Below are 22,639 nucleotides of genomic sequence, written 5' to 3' on the forward strand. Positions count from 1 at the left end.
TCCCAGTTCTAGAGCACAAGTAGTCTTAATTTACGAACATAATTTTATATCTACAGATATTGATGTATGTGCTATAGACGACACAGGCAGCTAATACAGTTCAGATCCCAATACGGACAGGGTCTCAGATTAAAGCACAATTGTGTTCTAATCAAAAAGAAAATAAACATGTTTAAATAGTTTCTTCTCATTCAGAATTCATTCTCTTCTTTATGCCATCTTATTATGAAGTAATAATGCCATTTGTGCAATATCAATTATTTCTCTAATAGCAACCCAAAATGCAAAACTGATAGACTAACTCAAAATAATGTGTCACTTGATTTTATTGAAACCATATCCCATTATTCAGTTTGGCACAATGAAACAAAAGCTAAAGAGCTGATATTTACCACAATTTTAACTTACCGTATAAAATAATCATTTCGTATGAGCAAAAGATGTTGGAGAATAGAAAGAAAATATCCTTCGGCATTAGTGTCCTTGACTGTGTTCCACACCATATTGTAAACATCATTTGCTTCAGTAAACAAGTTAAGGAGAAGAAAACAGGAACTCTTATTTGCAATCTAGGATATACTTTTTTTTATTTTATTTTAAACAAACTACTAAAATGCAGTATACTGTTCAAACACCCAGTTAAGAAAAACATTTCAGTCAAGTTTTGTGTTACAAAATCTTATATTGCTAACACAAAAACTGAATTGCATTTTCTGATACTAAAGCATTATTGTTTCTACATGTTAAGTTCCTCACTCCCAAAAGGATATTCTAGTTCAGATCTAATATCTTCCAAACGATGGGAGAACTCAATCATGTCTTCTTCCTTGTGCTCATTGAAGACTTTCAGCTGAATATCTAGAGCATCATTCTTTATATATGTCAATTGCTGCAAAGAAAAGGTAGTAGAAAGGTACGCAAAACTAAAAATTGCACATGTAAACAAGCCCTTCAATTCTGAGTAACTTTCAAAGGTTTATGTTATTTTATTGTAACATTACAAGAACTCACATTAGTTATTCAATAAAAATGTATCTGCACAACATGCTGTTATATATTTTCTATCATTAAAATCATAAAATTAGTGTTGATTTAATACATCTAGATAACGTATAGTTTTTTTCATTCCTCTTTCAAAACTGTATTTCATATTTAACCCCTTGAATACTCAAACTTAGTATAATATTCAAGAATGCATTTCATACAACTCCCCCAACTCAGGTAGTCCACTAATTTAAATATTAATGCAAAGAGACTACCAAGACACTTACTGGCAATATCTCCTTCAATCCAGAGCGCATAAATTCATTTCTGATGTGGAACCTGAAGTCCAGATCATCAGGAGATGTTACAAGAGCATTGATGAGCTGCATACAAGCTACCTGTAACAGAAAAAGAAAATAGACTATAGTATTTCTTAGTTTTCAATATATTTTAATGTTAAAAGGGCATTACTGAAATCTGAATACCTACTTTTTTAGCATGTTCCACATTTTACAGTTTTAAATGTAATCTGTCATGTGTAAGTCATTATTAAAGATAAGTAGATTTTGGTAAATTAAAGTAAGCCATAGATGCCAAATAAGAAAGTGAGATATGACATATTTGGCATGTAACCATAAAATAATTAATTTCAGTTCTGTTTCTCTCCTGAATGCTGCAATTTTATACAAAAACCTAGATCATTTCACCCATAGTAACAGTATCTTAAGAGAGAGTTTATAGTAAAGTTATACTCAATATTTAAAGTGTTTGATGAATTAATGCATTAGGGATTTTATGCAAAAAATGCTTTAACAACTTAATGTAAATTGAAATCTGTACAAGTGAATATATATTTAAAATGTATGACATGATGAAAATTGGCAATTGGTAAATTTCACATGCAGAAAAAATAAGATACAAGTACATAGCCAATATTCATAATTTCAGATTCAAAGATATGTGTATATAAACAAGATAATCATACTTACCAAATCATAACTTTTCCAGTCACACCTTACATGATATATTTTGTATAAGATTTGTTGCAACTGGCAACAGTGGTAGCAACAATGATACAAATGGTCATCTTTCTTATACACAGCATCACACCCCACTCTACTGATCATCTCTCATTTGCTCTGAGAAGTTAACTCTGCCTTTAATCAGCCCACGATGCCAACCTCCATCACCTGCTTGTCTGAAAATTTAACAAGCACTTGTGCACTTTCTCCCATGGTGCCCCATTCATGATTAGGAAGAGCTCCTCAGAAGTATCACCTACAAAGCCTCCTCATTATCCACCTTCCAAATCCTCCTCAAAACTCTCCTTTGCTGTGATGCCTACAAAAAGCTTGACAACAGTTAGGCTAAGGTATGCTAAGATCACTGTTTATCATGCAGACCAATATTGCTTGATTGTTTCCTTATACATCCTTTCTCTATCTGTAGCTATATGTTGTCTCTTGCTTTTTACATAGTTTGTAAGTTCTGCAAGGCAGGGAGTGTCTTCTTCTTGTGTGTTTCTATAGCACAATGGGGTCCTGGTCAATGACTTCTAGGCACCAGGGGACTACAAACAAGCAATAAGAAATTCAGAGCTTGCATACAGATCTGTTAAACCAAAGATGACCAGTAAGCCATAACTTTGCCATCTTAACTTGAATATTTAAAGGCTAGTGTAATCGTTTGGGGAATATGTCTGTGTCAGATCATAAAGTCCATTCGTTTACTATTACTATTATGTAGGTTTCATGTTCACAGAACAATTTCACATTTAGATTTTTTCATAATTTCTCTCATCTGTTCTGTCTCTGATTTCAGTGTAGCAGCCACAATGTAGGTTGGTGCAGCGTAGGCACTGGGTGTTTGAATGGATCCTAATGGAGGTCACTAGGAAGATTTTGGATCACATGCTGTAACTGTAACCTAACCCAAAAATCAATAGTAGTTATGCTGTTTGCTGGAATGGCTACCTGTAACTTAACTCTTACAAAAGGATAGGTTGTTTGCCTATTGTTCAATCCCCAACCTGGAAGACCAGTAGACTGCTTTTCATCTGCTCCCTACCCTTTCATCTGTCAGATTTGGGTCACCCTTCCAGGAGTTGAAACTCCCACTGTCATAGATCTCAGGGTCATTGAAACACACGAGCTTTCCAACAGTCCCAGAGCAGGAGTAGAAGTTATGGATAAACAAGTTTCCATTTGTTGTTTTGCAAAACACTCTCCTAAATAAAACAAGTTTGTTGAAAATGAGTAATTACTGACTCCAAAACTGTTCCTTTAGAATGTGTATAACAGAACAACCAAGGAATGATTATCACAGACATGCCCGCACACAACCCAAAGCAGGAGAATGAGTTGCTAAGCAAAGCACAGTTCTTGGATTGTGGTGGGCGCATCTTTGGTTTAACAGATCTGTATGCTTAACAACTGCATACTGTGTGTGGTTGGGAGACAGCATGGGGCAGTTATGATATACACCCTGGGCCCCAACTAACAGAGAAACCGAAATAACTAGTAAAACTGAAAACAACCTCTTTATTATTCCTCCTCAATGTAAGAGACCGCAGATTGGCCCCTGAGGCTGAAGCGTGGCCCAGATTCAGAGCTGCTGCCTCCACCTGCCACCAGAGGAACTCTTCCCTCTGCTTCTCCAACTATGCATGAGGGTAAACTTTAAGCTTTTAGAACAAGACTGGGGAAGTTCTATGGCCTGTGTTATACAGGAAGTCAGATAGATGATCACAACGGTCACTTCTGGCCTAGGAATCTATGATATTCAAAATAAAGTAGTTGGTTAATTACCACAGCTGGGGAAAGTAGCTGAAAATGTTCTCAACTAACCGTAAGCAACATTTTTTCTAATTTGACTATTATTGTGGTAGCACAAAGTCCTGATTCAGGATCAGTACCCTGTTGTGCTAACGAGGATTTGTACAAACTAATGAGAGTATACTTCCCCTAGTATACAATCAAAATAGACAGGGCGGACAACATACATGCAAGCCGTGAAAAGGTACACAACTTGTATTTTTTTTCCTCATGCCAGAACCACTGCCTCACCCATCTCTGCCAGATTCTTCAACAGCTTGCCTCCCACACTGTCCACACAATCCACCTAACAAACATATTAAGGCTTAGAATGTGCATTTGGGAGCGTGGCGGGTGAAATTCTTCTACAGTTACTGAAAGTGCTAATGCCTCATTAACTTCTCCTGCCCTTCTACAGTCCTTGCTGCAAAACCAAGTCACACTTGCATCACCCCAGCCCTGGAGAGGATGTATGAAGTCTCCAACCTCCACTACAGGAAATCGCTTGAGGTGGGGCAGGGAACGGCAATCAGCTGCTGCCTCCAACTTCAGTGGAAAGACAGGGAGACTCCTGATTCTATCCCAAGGAGCTCCCTGTATTGGGAAGAGAGACAGAAGTAGTTGAATGCATTGTGACCAATTCTAAAAATGTTGTATTTAAAGCAGAATATCAACATTGAGCTTCAACGGAAAGGCTAATTTGTTCATAATAAGCACCTGAAAGTAGTGGTTGCAACAGACCAATGATTCAGTGATTATATGAGCAGAAATTCTCACCATGGGGGCTTTAGTTCAAATGCCAGTGGAATTTGGTTCATTCTGTGAGCAAATCAGAGTAAGCTAAGTTTTCATCCTTCAGAAACTTCCTAGGAAAAGGAGTTCTCTCAATTCAGATTTTAAGCAGAGAAGCCTTTTCTCAGACACTTAAAGACAACATGTCAAAGCGCTCACGCCTCCTGTCCTTGGTCCCCTTTTCTCTCTTGCTCCTTACATGCTGCTGGTTTACACTCCCCTCCACCTTCTGAAAATCGTGTGTGTCAAGTCTGGTACATTCATTAACACAGATTTCATACAATTACTGTGGTTTTTAAATTAGTTGGTGGATTGTAGGCACCAATCCTCTTGTGGCAATTCCCACTCCAAATACTGGCTGCAACTTTAAAAACATGTAGCATCAGAGCACAGAAATGCTTACAGAAGCCTCACGTACAAGGTTCGTGCAGGATACATTCTAATCATTATACAAGGTTTAAAATAAAAGTGTCTTAACTGCAACATCACTAATGGGACATTAATATGACTTGTTACATTAGTTTCAATACTAACACTGCTGAGAAAGAAAAAAAACTTTAAAGAACTCAATAAGAGCAAAGTTCATCTTCTATGAAATGAGCATAATATTTTAAGTCAGAAATGTCTAGTATAACCTTTGATTAGTAGTTTAAAGATGATGAATAAAAACAAACTGAATTCTTTAAGGTTCAAGGCTACAGGACAGCTACAGATAACTTAGTGGGGAACCGTGCCTGTTTACCAGCAATATCTTCAACAAAATCAATATGTTTAATATTATGAGACTGATAAAACCCTAAAAAAGTATTTTTAATTTAACTATTAATTTTTAAAAAATAATATGAAAAGGAAAACTTCTGCTTTTCTGAAAGTATCTTGCAGAATTCTTACTCCTGTGAGTTGGCAGAACCTCCCATACTCAAGATTTTATGGTCGCTAAGGTGACAGCAGCAACAAATAGGAACATGAGCCTCCTCCCACTGGTGACCACATGCCCACACGCATCCAAAAAAAGTCTTTGGAACCTTTCAGTCAGTTCCTGATTTGAAGGAACACTGATTTCTCTCCCTATCTGTACATTTGCATCTTATGACTGCACCATGAGGATGACTGGAGAAATTTGAAGGGTCTTTCCTACCACAATGAGAAGACCCAAACTGCTGGAGCTAGGATTTCTTGGCCTGGCCTAGATGAAGCAATATCTGAGCAAGTTTCATGGCTCATCGAACCAGATCAATCAAGGGTGAAATAGTGCACAGAATCCAGGAAGGTTCATTTGGCCAGATGGGTATCTGAGTTCCTATTCCAAGCTGCTAAGAGAACTGTCTAGTTAATCCTGTTCAGGGATAAGGGGCCGACAGGTCCTAGTAAATATGACAGAAAGCTTCAGGGGATCAAGGAACATTGCTGAACTCTGCAATGCACAGTATTGCATCTGTCTATGATGGTTAAGATTCTGCAGCATCCAAGCCCCCTCTATAGAAAAGAGAGACTTGTGTGAAAGCTCTACCTTTTTGAATCAATCTTAGTGAAATAAGATCAGCTTGCCAAATTTGCTCCAACACATCTTATTACACAGCCTATTTTGGTTTCATCACAAATTTTAGACAACTCATTTTTGTAGCAGGGTGAATACTGAATGTTAGCTATTAAGGTGCAGAGGATTGCCTATATGGGCCAAGATTTATTATCCAAACCTAATAAGGAATACATGCTTTGTATATAAATATATGGCCTCACATTTAAACTAATGTTTTACACTGGCCACAAAGTCATCCACATCCTCCCTTCATTTCCCTTCATCTGATAGATGACAAACTTACACTGTCAATTCATAGCTAGCTAGCATTAAAATATACCTCATGCAAAATATTATCTGCAACACACAAGGAGACAACTGCCATAACATTTTTAACCTTACATTTTTTTTTTCTTTTTTCTTCTTTTTTTTTAAACCTGAATGCAGATGCAGCTGCTTCTGAGTAGTTTTAAAATATTATGCAGTCTAGACTCAGAGCAGACTCCCATGAAGACAATTTTCTAACTTTAAGTGCCCTATAGCCTGAAGGGTTAATTTCCACTGACTGAGAGATAGTATCACTGGTAAATCTGCCACCTATTAAGCTATTTACCTTGTCAAACATAGTAGCAATGAGAGAGTCAGCACAATGGTGACAACTTTGAAAAGATGGATTTGGACCATATCCTTACTTGGTACATTGCATAGTTTTAGACTAAACTCCCTGCTGTTATCTTAGTATTTAGATATTATATGGGATTAACATAAGGAACACAGGTGAGAAACTGATCATTTACTGTACATTAAGACCAAAACCTTTTCACCCTTCAAAAGTGATTTGCAAAGGAAAATCCAAGGACTTGTGTCTTTTTTTATCATGTATAATGGTGTCCAAAAATTTTTTTTTTAAAGTTTGAGAGGCAGGGTCCTGTTTATTTTTCATATTAGAAATTCAGGTCCATTATAGCCTAGAACAGGGAGTGGGAGCTTGTTTGATTTTTTGTTAACCAGTGTGGTGAAATCGACTATTTTTGCTACTGGCTTGGTATATCTGATGGTAAAATAACCACCAGTTCCTGGGTGAGCTGTGACCCTCTGAGGTATGGTGACAGTTGTGCAGTGTCAAGATGGTTTATCCCTAAAAATTGCTTCAGCAATAACCTACACTTGTTAAATTACATAGCTTTTATTTCAAAACTTGACCTAATCTGGATAGCTTCCATTTCATTCTAATGAAAAATTCAGCATCGAATATACATATTTCATTTTTGTTTTGATGTCAAAGTTCTCTTCATAAAAGAAAGAATACTTACTTGCAGTTGAACTGAGTTATCCCGGAGGCCTTCTACAATGGGGGAAAATCTGTCAATGTTCCTTTCTTCTGCTGCTGTTGTTACAGCTTCCAAAATTTTTTCAAGGCTATAGGAAATTAGAAGACAATTCCATTTATGGGACAGATAAGTAATCTCCCTCACATGCGCCCCTTACTTTTTTACCTGTTGGGTACAGGCACAAATTTCTTAAAGAAAAGCAGGGCTATACATTTTAAACTGTAATTTTGTGTTAAAATGGGATTTTTGTTAGAAGGAAACTATGAGCTTAATTTAGCTATTGAAACATAATAGGAAATTTACAAACAATAAAATCCTAACACAATGGGGGGGGGGGGGGGGAGGAAGGATGTCAATTTTTTCCCCATCTCCCAGCACCACTTCCTCCAACTCCCTCCCCCATGGTGGTAAATTTTGCTGTTACTAATAAATTCCTTATTAGCTGTCAATAACTAAATTAAACTAATAGTTTCCCGCTAACATAAATCCTAATCCACTTTTTAACACTTCACATTAGAATTCTGTGTATGAACTTACTTGTTTAAGAAATATGTGCCTATAGCCAACAGGTAAAAAAGCAAGACATTATTAATTCACTTTTCAGGAACTAACATTTTAACATGCTGTTACTTCATATTTCCGACATGTGGAAACCCAATTACGGTGTACTTGTTAGTGATAAAAACACATTAAAAATGTTAAACTTTAAGAAGGTACTTAAATCTGACAAAGTGGTGGTAACAGTAAAGATATTTACTTTCAGTTCTAAAATTAATACATTTGAAATTAAGATTTTCTAAAAATGGAGGTTTCAGTAAACTTATTCAATAGATAATGACTATCTAAATACAATTAGAAGTTTTAAAAGGGTATATTGTATTTATTGTATACTTACATGTTTTCCTCTCCAACAATGCATATTGCAGACAGGAGTTTAACAACATCAGTCATCATGTTAGTTTGTCTGGGATCAATTGCTCTGGCCAACAATGAAAGGCTCCTTTCTTCTCCCATTATTCTTTCCAACCCATACTAAAGTAACATCAACAGATAATGAAGGCTTAAGTTTTAAAAACTCATGCAAGCAAAATTGAAACTTAAGAAAGAGCAAATGTGAACGATACTGACATATTGGTCTAATGGAATTTGTTAAGTGGCATTTTCAGTCTGCAAATTCTGCATTTTGAAATACAAACTGAAGCTGGAGTAAAGAATAAGAATTTTTTTTCTTTCTTCTGCAAGAATCATGGATATCAATGCCTGATAGATGAAAGTTTTTGCTCCAGTCCTCTTTGATATCAAGTTAATCAATATTGAGTGACGTAAAAAAGACACCAAGATTGTCATCAATCATGTGGTTCACAAAATCCAAAAAAGATAAAAATGAATTGTAACAAAATTAACATAGTTTTAATCAAAAACTTTGAAGAAATAATAAATTCTAAATAGCAGTAGCAGAATATGAATTAACTGTATCGTCCTCAAAGTTATGTTTCATTTAAACTTTTCCTTCTCTCAGTAATGAAAGAATATGAAGGATATGCAGAATAATTTACACTACACCACACCACTGGAAAAGAAAACTGGGTGTTCCCACAGAAAACACTTATCCATAGGGTGATATAGTAACAGCCATATAAGGTTGCAACACAAATTTGCTGGGGATTGAACGTTTTTTTCAATCAGAGATTTAATTTTATCTCTTTGCCTAGAGATGTTAAGAATCTAATTATTCCCTGAAAACCTCTGAATGCAGCACACAATATTCCAGTAAATGCTAAACCCAGGGTTGTAAGTTCAATCACTGAGGGGGCCACTTAGGGATCTGAGGCAAAATCAGTACTTGGTCCTGCTAGTAAAGGCAGGGGGCTGGACTCGATGACCTTCCAGTTCTATGAGATAGGTATATCTCCATATATTTTTATTATTATTATTATTATAATTTGGTGTACAGTAAATTCACTAAATATCAATTTGAGTCCTTGTCGGATGGTACAGGTATTTACAAACAAGCATAAACCATCATTACAATATAGTAGTGCATTTTTCCCAACTGTTTATTAAATATTTAATAGGGAAATTTGATGTTTCCAGGCAGTTTTCATTGTTAAGAATAACTGAAGAGGTTAATGAAACACATTAAAAGGCCCAGAGCAAAATTTGCTTAGGAATGTTATTTTTCAACATCTGAAGATAAAAGAAAACATTAATTTATTTTCTAAAAGACCATTCTTAACCCTCTTAACAGTTGGATTGTTGGTCCTCATGTAGATGTGAAGACACTGAAGAGCTGCTATAGTCTATACTTGTGCAACACAAGGTTCACAACCCCTACAATGACCTGAAAAATGAATCCTACAAAAAGTGGAAACATGGACGAATTGCTATGGAGAATACAAAAAAATAGAGCAAGCGTATCGGGACAAAATCAGAAAGGCAAAGGCACAAAATGCGTTACATCTAGCAAGGGACATAAGACAACAAGAAGAGGTTCTATAAATACACTAGGAGCAGGAGATAGACAAAAGAAAACAAAGGTCCACTACTTATTGGGGAAGGAGAGCTAATCAAGCATAATACCAAGAAAGCCAAGATGATGTTATGCCTACTTTTCACCATCAAGGTCAATGTCAATTGGGACCAGATGCTTAAACACAATTAATGGGAAAAGAATACAAGCCACAATAGGAAAGGAACAGGCTAAAGAATAGTTAGATAAATTAGATATTTTCAAGTTGGCAGGGCCTGACTAACTTCATTTTAGGGTACTTAAGGAACTAACAAAAGCAACCCTGGGAGCATTAGCAATTATCTTTGAGAGCTCCTGGAGGGTAGGTGACATCCCAGAGGGCTGGAGAAGGGCACACACAGTACCTTTCTTTGATAAGGAGAACAAAGACAACCCAGGAAATTACGGACCAGTTGTTCTCACTCTGATACCTTAAAAAACACTGGAATACATTCTTGGGCAATCAATTTGTAAGCACCTAGACAATGACATATACAACATGGATTTGTCAAGAAAAAATCATGCCAAACCAACCTAATTTCCTTCATTTACAGGAATACTGGTTTAGTGGATATGGGGAAGCAGTAGACATGATGCATTTTAATTTTAGTAAGGCTTTTGATACAGTCACACATGATAGTCTCATGAGTAAACTAGGGAAATGTGATTTAGATTAAATTAGGATTAGAATTCAAAATTACCTTGATGAACTATAGAACTGAAATCAACATGGTGAAATTCAATACCAACAAATGAAAAGTACTACACTTTGGAACAAATTTACTATTTTGTAGCAGAATATCAGGTTAACTGTACCCTTGTGGTGGTGTTCTAGTTAGAAACCTATTAAAGGGCTATCTCCATCCACAAATCCTAGGGAAGACCCTCTGTGACACAGGGCAAGAAAGGGTTAAGCAACTTGCAGGCTAATTGACCCAGATTCAACCTTTAGAGACATATTAGTATATAATGATTGTGGGTTTTTTGAGTGTTTACATACATATTGTTTGGTTACATTGTCAACCCCTAACAGTTCCTGTCTATCGCTGTATTCTGTTAATTCAGAGATCAAAAGGACATCTTAACATTTAACTGAACTGTAAATGTAGTGGTATCACGGTCTTCATTTCTCTTTGAAGCATATAGTAAATTACCTGTAAATGATGGGAGATAGGCAATTGCCTTATGTTAATCCATGTAGCTAATTACCAGTGATACTTACAAAATAGGAGGATGCTTCAAAGATACTATTCTTCTTCATCCAAGGAACACCTGCTGTCAAGAAGCTGACAATAGCATGCCAGGGATCTGTAAAAACTCTTGGACCCAGATGCTTTCATTTCAGATCTACTTAAGCTTCATCAGGGGAAGTTTGAGTTGCAAGACTGAGGTCTATAGTTCCATTTTGGATCACCCGGATATTAAACATTGGATTGTAACCAATGGACTAATTCTAAAAGGGCTTTTTGCAACTCTAAAGCTCACCATTTCTACTACGAAACTGACCTAAGAACTCTATTCATATCTGTATGTACAACGATATTTTAACCAATTCTCTGTCTTTTTTTAATAAATCTTAGCTTAGTTGATAAGAATTGGCTGTAAGCATGTATTTGGGTAAGGTCTGAAATATTCATTGACCTGAGGGGTAATGTATCCAATCCTTTGGGATTGATATTACTTTTATATGATGAACAAAATTTTCAGTAATCCTCATCATATGTGACCTGGCTGTCTGGGTGGGAGCTCAGGGCTGGGTTGCTTTAAAGGAACTGTATTTTTGGCTTCTGAGTAACCAGAAAGATATTATAGAAGCTGTTTTGTTGCTGGCTTGGTGAATCTAAGCATTAGAATAATCACCAGTTTGGGGGGTCATCTGCCCCATTCTTTGCAGTTTGCCCTAGCTGAGCAATCTCTGCATGGCTCCCCTGGGGCCCCAGTCACATCCCCAAGGAACCATCATTATTCAGATATTTTGGGATCTGATGGAAGTTCCTCAATAGGTATGTCAATACAGACAGGACACATCTTTAAAGTCACATTCCCACTGGCACTTTTTGGAGTATTTAGAAACAGTGAACTGATGCCTGGATTGTTTATAAAGGATATTTCTAATAAGGCATCAGAGTTTAGGAATTTATAGTGGGGCAAATGATCGGTCACCTTGATCCTGAAATGTCAAAGACAGAACAGGAAAGACAAAGTGAGCCCATATTATTGAATGAAGGTGGGAAAGCATTAGGGACTTATACAGAACTGAGGCTGGCTGGTCATGGCCATTATTGCTTCACGAGAGTTATCTCATCCAATTCCAGTTTGTAGCAGTCAAAGACACACAGTCAGGATTCCCTCCTGGTGAATTTGGGTCCCATTCACTCTGGATCCGGGCAACGACTTCTGCATTGCAACAGGAATCAACTAGGATGCAGGGATACAGGTGCTTGGTCAGTGGCATCTGAATGTATACAGGTCATATGTGTGGCCGCAGTTGAGACTGAAAGACCAATGGTGTTAGTATACTAAATTTTTGATGTTTATCCAATTTCCTGGAGCAAACAAACAGATCACAAGAGTTGCTGTTTGAATCTGTAGGCAAAGTATTGAGCTCTGGTACCTCAGGGAAGAAACCAGTCTACCTAGATGTTCACATTTGGGCATCAGTGGTGAGGTGATTCTGAGCTGGCATGGAAGGGGCATCCTGATGCTCTTCTTACACTCTTTGGCAGCCAGGAAGTAACTATGTAAAAAGATTATTGTACGCTTAGTTGAAAATAATTTGAGATTCCATAAGGGAGCTGACTTAACCATCAAAGCAGAGAGAGTGTGAGGGCAGATCCAGGACCTTTTTCCCAGGGTATCTGTAAACCTGTCTGAAATGCTACAGAAGAGGGTATGAGGAGGAGACCCCAGGGCTTCATGGGTTGATATGGCTAAAAGATGTGTGGTTTGGGAGGTGAATAAATTTGTATGAAACTAGCGAGGATCAGACATTTGATAGTAATGCAAAAGGCCTCATGAAAAACAAGTAGTACCAACGTGAAGTATCATGACAAACAAATTGGAAGAGCTGTTCCTAGCACTGTGCAAAAGGAATACTTATGCTAAACAAATAGGAAAATCTCTGGATAATGATGCGGCATCCCAGAAAAAGAGAAGCTCAATTTTCTTAGGAGTATGAATTATGACTATATTTAATAGGCCATTATGATTTCAGTAGCTAAATATTAGCCTCTTGGGTTAATTTGTATTCTTTGTTTCTTCAAGAAAATTTAGTGGAAATTACATTTTATATTAAAACCACTACAGGTGATTAGGCTGTGTACTTAAACTCTGAAACCATGTACACTGTTCAAGAAATTAAATGAGGGTCTTGAAATTTTTTAGCTTTACAATCAGTATACAAATCAATCCATTGAACTATTAGCTAAACATGTTGTACAGATACTCAGCTTCATGCTGAGGAATGAAATGGAACGGATGCTTTCATCCTAACAGAAGAAACAATTTCAAAGTTGGGTATTGAAATAACATTTTCCACATTAAACTTGTCATTTAAAGCAATTGAAAGAGTTGAACTTATTGACTATGTTTAATTGTCAAGATTCACAAATTTCAAGTTGGATCAAAATATTTGGTTTGAGTGTACAGCACAATCCATGCACAGTAATGGATCTGGGCTTAAGAGGCTGAAACATAACTGTGGTTTTCTTTCAGATATAATATCTGAAAACCATCTAAGCAAATAAAGTCACTTCAGGTTAAACCATGGTAATCCATTTATCTAAATCATAATGTAGCATAGACTACCTTATGAATAAACTCAATTATTGAGTAACAATAAATCACATACCTTATTATTCATAAAGGCCTTCAAACACTGTATGATCTTATGCTGACTCCTCTTCACAACTCTGTCCTGACTGAATTGATATAAAAAATTTAAGTTGTAGTTACAATGTAATCATATATTACACAAAATTCACGGTTTACATAAAAGCTTCCTTACGGTTTTGTTTCAACCAGTCTTTCTAAAACATCCAGCAACAATCCCAGTCCTTCATGTCCAAAGTTTTCAACCCAACTAGAAGAGAGAGAAAAAAAGACACCAGTTAAGTACATTTTTAATATCTCAGTATTTCAGATACTGAATTATTATTATGATTTGTATTATAACAACATCTAAGAGCCCCTGACATGGACCAGGACCGCCTTGTACTAGGTGCTGTGTAAACAGGGCAAGACGACAGTCTGTCCCCCAAATTGCTTTGCATTTCAATCAGTTCTTTTGCACATGCCAAGAGCCTTCACAGATATACCTCATAAAATAATAAAATTTAAACCTAAATCAAAACAAATTAACCCCAAATTCAGCAGAAATAATCCTGAAGAACTCTACTCATTCCTAGATCATTTGCAAAATAGGGATTACTGATTAGCTCAAAGAGAACATTGGTATGATGCATGCTTTTCTGAAGCTAGCCACCAAGCCGTGTTTTTTGGGAAAATAATTTTAAAATTTAAGAAATCTTCCTTAATTCAGAGTAAAAACAGTATTGTGTATTAGCTATGCAAGGTTCCAGGATCTTCGGGAAATCTCAGATTCTATCATTGTCAGTCATGCCTTTCCTTCTGCCACTTCATCAAATTTGCAGTTCTATCCGAAATCTGAATCCATATGGGTATTTCTGAATATATTTTTAGAAAACTTTCTGAAACAATGAAAATGTTTTCTTTGGTACATAAGACAAAAAAAATTAAAGGCATCATGCTCTGATAAATATTTTGGCATAGAGAGTGGATTCTAATAAAATACTTATTCTTTCTCAATCCAAGCAAAGTGTGAATTAAAGAGTTTGTTACATGTTTTAAACACTCTCTCATTAGTAAATTTTTTGACTAATAAATTACTTCTGATAACATTACTAGAATTTTATCTTGAAACATAATACCATTTTCTTTTACTTCATCTGAGTAATACTCCTCTTATAGGAAGAATGCAGGCCCAGAATTTTAAGCAGAAGGCTTTCAAACAGCAAGCACTCACTCACAAACCCAGGTTCAGCCCTATGATAGCCCTATGATAGCTATGAATTCATTAGGGCTTTAGACAAGACTTATTTAACAGCTTCAGTCCCACACTTGTAATATTAACTCCTCTTACATATTAGCAACTTTATTGTAATCAAGAGTTTTCCAGAAATTGGATTAGAGACCCAGACTTCCAAATATTCATGGTATCTAACATTTTCAAGTGTGTTATGGTGACAAAACACAGAGAATGATAACAGGTATTTAGGAGAATCAAAACTTTATTTTAGAACGAAGAACAAAATTACACTAATAATACTTAATTTGTTATAGCAGTCTAGGATGATGACCCAGCAGATTCTTAGATTTGAGAATACTTTCACTGCAAATTTGACAAAATGCAAAGAAAGTACCAATATGAGATTTCCAAACACAGCTATAAGGTGATTGGTCTTGTGGTCAGGTGTGCTACAGTATTCAACCCAATGTTAAAGAATCTGAAGTGCCTTCCAACATCTGAGAGGTACGAGATGTGGAACATGCAGTCAGAAATCTTAAAAGAGCAACACTCCAATACAGAAACTACAGAACCTGAACCACCAAAAAAGAAAAATCAACCTTCTGCTGCTGGCATCTGACTCAGATGATGAAAATGAACTTGCGTTGGTCCGCACTGCTTTGGATCGTTATCAAACAGAACCCATCATCAGCATGGATGCATGTCCTCTAGAACGGTGGTCATAGCATGAAGAGACATATGAATGTTTAGCCCATCTGGCACAAATATCTTGCAACACCAGCTACAACAGTGCCATGTGAACGCCCGTTCTCACTTTCAGGTGACATTGTAAACAAGAAGTGGGCAGCATTATCTCTCACAAAAGTAAACAAACTTGTTTGTCCAAGCAATTGGCTGAATAAGAAGCAGGACTGAATGGACTTGTAGGCTCTGAAGTTTTACAGTGTTTTATTTTTGAGTGCAGTTTTTTTGGTACATAATTCTACATTTATAAGTTCAACTTTCGTGATAAAGAGATTGTATTACAATACTTGTCTGAGGTGAATTGAAATACTATTTTTGTTTCTTTTTTACAGTGCAAATATTTGTAATCAAAAATATAAACTGAGTACTGTACACTTTCTATTCTGTTATAATTGAAATCAATATAATTGAAAATGTAGAAAACATCCAAAAATAGTTAAATAAATGGTATTCTATTAAACAGTGCGATTAATCATGATTATTATTTTTTAATCTCAACAGCCCTAATTAGAATTGGAAATGGTGCAGAGAAGGGCAACAAAAATGATTAAGGGTATGGAACAATTTCCATTCGAGGAGAGATTACAAAGACAGACTGCTCAGTTTAGAAAAGACAACTAAGGGAGGAGATTTTATACTGCTGTATCAATCATGACTGGCATGCAGAATAGGGCACTGTTATTTTACCCCTTCACGTCACACAGAAACAAGGGATGATTTGATTAAATTATAGGCAGCAAGTTTAAAACAAACATAAGGAAATACTTCTTCACACAACACACACTCAACCTGTAGAACTCATTCCCCTGGGAGGTAGTGTAAAGGCAAGAAGTTTAGCTGGGTTCAAAAATGAATTAGTTAAGTTCATGGAGGATAGGTCTATCAATGGCTACAAGCCAAGGTGGTCTGTGAGAATGAGAGATTTTGCAAAACAGATTGTAAGGGAAGCCTGGGTAAAGTCTGGCAATTTATGGCAAGGGGGGAGAATGTAGAACTGGTGCAGATTTAAGATTGTAGTGTACTGTCTGTCTTATAAGGTGATTGGTCTTGTGGTCAGGTGTGCGTCTGTGGATGGAGAAGTCACATTAGATGCTCTAACTTTTCATTTCCTTGGTTTTGTGATAGATAATTTCAGGCTTCGTTATAGATTAATCTCTGAAGTAGATCAAGAAGAAATAACATGTTTGTGTGACTATTAAAATGGGTTAAGGAAAGTGCGATAGTTGTGCAATCTATATATAAATTTATGAACTGTGGTTATTTTTATTAAAATCCTGTATCACTGTATGCCTCTGTGTCGGAAAGTTGGGTAGAAGAACGTGAAGGAGACAGGTGGGGAGAAAAGGTCAGAAGCGGGAGAAGGCAACTGACTCAAGTAGTAAGAGACAGACTCCATGATTCAAAGGAAAAGCTGTGTGCTCGTTGGGGATCCTGGACACACTAATGGACTGACCAAATCCCAGAGAATACTCAAGACTGCTGAGGCATAGATGGCCTATAGATGTTTTATTATTTTGTTAATATCTGTATATCTCGTGCTATCTAAATTAAAGAGTGATTAGTTTTGGAACTATTGCAAAGTCTGTGTGGTCCTGGAGGGGAAAGTGTAAACCAGAGTGCTCACAAGCTTGGGAAAGGGTGTGCTTAAGTAACTGGGAAGTCTGAGGGAGCCTAGTCAGAGCCTAGGCAGTTGGACTGCAGTATCTTAGCTCTTAGAAGTGGGTGCTAGATGGAGGAACTACACCTCAAAAGAGTACCTAAAAATCCAAAGTCACAGGCAGTGCCTGGACTCTACTCAAACACAGGAAGCTTAAATGCACACGGCCCCATCATCTTGGCCCAAAACAGCATCCTGGTGATTGACCAATGGGATTTTTTTTTTTAAACCAGGACTGTGACAAAGAGGAAGATTTGTTTAGTGGGGAGGGTGCTAAGCTGGAACTCATGAGACACTGCCACACACTTCCTGTTTGACCTTGGACAAGTCACTCAGTCTCTGTCTCAGTTCTCCATTTAGTGCTTCCTTACCTTATAGGAGTTTTGTGAGGATAAATTGGTTAAACATTGTGAGGCACTCAGCTACTATGGTAATGGGGGCCACATAAGAACTCTAGGATAAGATACTGAAAACCTGCATTGTGATACAGCTGTTACAAACCCTAATTCCCTTCCCTGGATATGCATAAGAGAACCAGGAAAAGTTTCTGAAAGCCTGCAACACTGTGTTGTCCCTAAGGAGTTACTGCCTAAGAGCTTGTTTAAAAAGTTGAATATTTAATTTATTGCTTACATTGTATATTTGTAATAAATGTAAGAATCTGTATATTAAGCAATTGTGTAGCATTTTCTTTGAATATGAGTAGGAAACTATTAAGATTTAAATTTAGGATTTTGAATATGCTAATCCTGAAGGTTTAATTCTGTGCAATGCTTTCCGAAAAAAATTCCAAAATGAACCATGGCACATGCTTTTACAAAGGGATAACCTGAGGTGCAGTAAAAAGAGAGCAACAAGTGTTTATACATAATTTGCACTAAAAAAAAAAAAAAATCACAGCTACTCTTTTGCAAAGGAATCCAGCACTGAAATCTCTGGTCACACATGTATTGTTTTTATTTAATTACTATACAAATTATTTAAATGATTTTCCTTTCAAAAAATGGAAGTCTATTCAACTGTGCAACTAATTTTGGCAAACTGATTTTGGAAATCCACTCACCCACCCTATTCCAGTGGAAACAAATAGGAGTGGACCCCTTTAATTTTGAGTTACCACTTTCTGTTAAAGATTGATAATGCTCTCCTTTTCCTTTCTTGTCTCAGTTTTTTTTTAGTAAGTTCACTGAATATATTATTTGTAGAGTGAAGTTCATTTATATTAAAGCAATGGCTGAAGAGAATACTTAAATTAAAAAGATTAAAGCTGGTTCTTAGATATGAGCAGATATTTCTTACCATCTCAAAATCTAACATTAAGATCAGCTGTTCTCTGCTAGCTGTTTTAACATTGATTCAAATACTTTAAAAGAAACTCTTAAGATGAAACAACGCATTTAATTTAAAAAGAAAAGCGACTTACTGACAAATTCTGGAGATAAAGCACCAACAGAAAAATTTCATTTCACTATTACTCTTCCTAAAATTTAGAATAACGCAATATGTTCATCTAAAAATTGATCCCCGAACATATGACAACCTTCCTCCCAGCTGCCAATCCATCTAAAAAAAAAAAAAAAAATTAACTAGCACCTTAAACTTCAGTACACAACTTCCTGCTGCACCCAAACGACCCAATACCCTAGGGTACTGAGATAGGACCTGTTGGTTAGACTGAACCCAGGAAGGGCTGCAGGGACACACCAACTGAGAGTACCAGGATAGGCCCTATTGGACTGTGACGGGACTGAGTCCAGGAAGAGCTGCAGGACATTACTGAAGGCTTTGGGATAGGCCCAGTTGGACAAGGTACCCTGGAAAAGTTTTGTTTCGCACATACACTGTGTGTGACTCGGCCAGAGGACTGAGTCACTGAAGACCCGCCTGACGAGTACAGTGGCCACACCATGAGCGGAGGAAATTAAGAAAAAACTGCAGGCGCACACACACACACTCGACCAGGGGCGCTCACGAGACGTGAGTGCACTCCATTATAGAAGAATAAATATTTTTTAACTGTTTAAATGAACCAGCTAACATTGTTAAGCTTTCAGTTACATCATTTACAAAAACAAGCACTTAAAAATAAGAAAATTAATAGTTAATGACATCTGGATTAGGACCGTTGAGGGCATGTTATACAGCACACGAAGCCTGGGCTCTGACTCAGGTTTAAAGCCAAGCCTTCCTTCCATCCACACAGAAATCAGTCTGACTCAGACCAGGGACCTCTCTGGACACCAGCCCACAAACACTGCTAAGAGGGTGGGGTCAGAACCGAAGCCCCACTGTGACACAAATAAGAGACCAGGCATTTTGCAGTGTGGACGCATCTCAAGTTCAGGTTGCCAGACTCAGATCTGGAGAGCCAGCCAATGTTATCCCACAATCCCCAAGAGTTGCGTTTCCTAGCTCTTCCAGCCCAAAAGTTCCCATTTGCTTCCCAGGAAGCAGAAGCAACCTCCTGGTTCTAATGCAGCTGCTTGGCATTTAACCCTTCATTTCCACGCGGACTGCTCAACCGGAAACACAGTCAACCCTAATGTGTAAAGTAGTTCTGCATCAAGTATGCAGAGAGCTGGCCAGAAGAACACTGACAGATTCTGGTTAACCTATGATACAAGGCAAGCAAGTAATACAACTTCAGCAAGATACTACAGAGTTGTATACAAGCAGTTGGCAGCACTGAGGATCAACCCACCAACAAAACAATGCAGGCAACTTGTCAAGTGGCTGAAGACACACTACTACAAAGTCAAAGATGCAAATGGCATTTCTGGGAACTCCATCTTCCTGCCTTTTACGAGGAATTCAACCAGGTACAGTATGCAACCAATGGTGCATGATAATCTGCTTAGGGGGGATGGCACCCGTATGACACCTCAGTCAGAGTCACTGACAAAGAAAAACCAGCTGCCTGATGAATGGCAGGCAGTGACCCTGGTGCTGGGGCCATAAACTGAAGAGAGTATGCCACGGGAGCAGCTACAGCACATGCTGGGTCGATACTCAGAGGAGTCATGTGGGGAAAGCCCCGAGGAGCAGCAAGCTGCAGAACCAGCATAAAGGCAATCACCAGAGCCAGAGCCGAACCCTGATAAGTTTCTTCTGCCATGTTTGTATTTATTAATACATGGAAAGGATTTCCAGCTTATGGCCCTATAAAGTTATTAATACAAGCCAGGGATTTGGCATGTTTCGGTTCAGGGTGAAACTCATGCTATTCCCCTAGCGTCCCCTCCTCCCCTCTGACATGACACGAGAGTCAAAAGGGACACAGCAAAAAAGAAAAAGGTTAACCAAGTAGCTATGAATTTTTTTTTTATTTTTTTTTTTTAAACTAGCTACTCACTTATTGTTATGAGCTGGGGCTCCATAACTAATAGCCTCATGTATCCCTCCTGTCAAATAAAATGCATGTTAAAAATCTGCTACGCCCACACTGACTCACACCACCTGTAAACTGAGTCCCCCTCCTAACTGGCTGTTATGAGTCCAAATAAAACCAGAATGTGTATTTGGTCCATAGCTGGCTTTAACATGCAAGTACAAATAAAAGCAGAGAGTGGCTGTCAGTCTGTTACACGAGGTCCCATGGCAGTCAGTTGGTTCTGTGCATGGACATAGAGAACTTGTAAGAAGCCTGTCCTGCATCTCCATGCCAAATCAGCATCTTGTTGATTTTACCACGAATTTTCATCCATTGTGGCTGGTGATGAAAGCAAAACTTCTCACAGAGTAGGAACTCCAGATAGTCAGTTATATTCTAGAGCAGGGCATACTTACTAGGGCCACCTCTGTTACTCACAAGCCCCCTCCTTTACAAGATATGCTGGTCACTAGGTGCCTAAATAACTGCACAACATACACAGATGGGTGTCCTCAACTGGACTTGAATAGAAGTTCACATGCCCACTCAGGGACCTCCAGAATATTGAATTTCTCTAGAGCTTGCCCTGCCTGGAAGGACTGAAAACCACAGCTATTGATTAGGCCAGTTGTAAGTCCCACCCATCTCCCCAGAAAAATGAAAGGGCTGTAGTAATCATTTCAACTGAATTTTGAATTATATTACCATGATGTCTGATGGCTTTCAATGTTGTCCCAAAGGACATCTGAAGCTGATGTTTTGTATGTGAATAAATAATGCCCACTGATAAAAAGTATCTTTTCACCCTTGAATGAGAGATTCTAGATAAACAAATCTGCAGATAGTGTTGCAGAAAGACCACATGTAGTATCAAAAGGATAAGGATGCAAGAAGGGTGTCAGGAAAACAGAGGACACACACTGGGAAGAGCACCAAGAAGAAAGGTTGAGGAAGGAAGATACAGCTCCTTCTGCTGTGCTCCTCAAGCCATTACTTGAGCTCATAGCTACCAGACTGCAAACCCCACTTCAGTTCCTGCTCCACCCCCCACACCATGAGTCCCCTCTACGCTACCATGCCCTGCAGACAATGCAGCCTTTGGACAATTCAGTGGCTGCCTGGACCATGTCACAGACAATGAACAACACACAATACAAACAGAAGTACCACATGCACTCCTCCAGGCCAGTCACAGCCTTCCCAGACAAAGTGCATCAGGAAGGCCAGGAAAACAGAGGGACAGGAGACACCCAGGAAAAGCTCACTATGTCATTTGGGGACATGCACTTTTCACTGTTTTGGCACTATTTATTGTGTTGAGAGTTTTGATGGTGGATGGTCTTCCTTTCTGATTTTTACATTGGCATGTAAATACCCGTGTAAAATAATTTTGAATTTGCACACAAGGCTACAGTAATGTTAGAAGTGGCACAAACTGTAATGAATGTCATCACATGTGCAGACTCAATAACTTTCATAATAAAAAAAACTTAGAAATTGTCATCACAATAATCCCTAAACTGAGTTGTAGTACCTGGCCAGCACCAGTCATGCATAACAGGTACACTGTCTAATTGTGTGTACTGGCTCAGAAATCCAGCAGTGTCTTGAGTCCACTCCTGGTGAAAAGGTTCCCCACTTTGTCCTCGCAGACATTGTGCAGAACACAGCACATTATAATAATGTGGACTGCTTTAATGATACTGGCATGCATAGCAGGATATCAGTCTGTCAAATGTACATTCCACCCCCATCCTACAGCTAGAGAATGTGTCACTCCATCTTCTTTGGCCAGGGGCTCTGAAATCAGGATATGGTTTCATAAGCCATGGCAACAGGGGGCAAGCAGAGTCCCCTAGAATAACAGTGGGGA

At 37.8% G+C, this 22,639-nt stretch overlaps 1 protein-coding gene across 1 annotated transcript in view; it reads right to left on the reverse strand.

Annotated features, from left to right (window-relative positions):
• Nucleotides 1-22,639, reverse strand: part of LOC112113274 (protein diaphanous homolog 3-like) — a 470,784-nt gene that overhangs the window by 401,685 nt on the left and 46,460 nt on the right. The window contains exons 3-9 of the mRNA XM_026652145.1: nt 13,955-14,029; nt 13,799-13,868; nt 8,335-8,471; nt 7,422-7,527; nt 1,272-1,382; nt 771-889; nt 409-525 (exon numbers count right to left, since the gene is read on the reverse strand). Of these exons, the coding sequence (XP_026507930.1) occupies nt 409-525; nt 771-889; nt 1,272-1,382; nt 7,422-7,527; nt 8,335-8,471; nt 13,799-13,868; nt 13,955-14,029 (735 nt within the window). The remainder of the gene's footprint in view (nt 1-408; nt 526-770; nt 890-1,271; nt 1,383-7,421; nt 7,528-8,334; nt 8,472-13,798; nt 13,869-13,954; nt 14,030-22,639) is intronic.

The sequence above is a fragment of the Terrapene carolina genome, unplaced genomic scaffold (genome assembly GCF_002925995.2).
Source record: "Terrapene carolina triunguis isolate 2854851 unplaced genomic scaffold, T_m_triunguis-2.0 Scaffold18, whole genome shotgun sequence".
Taxonomy (NCBI): Eukaryota; Metazoa; Chordata; order Testudines; family Emydidae; genus Terrapene; species Terrapene triunguis.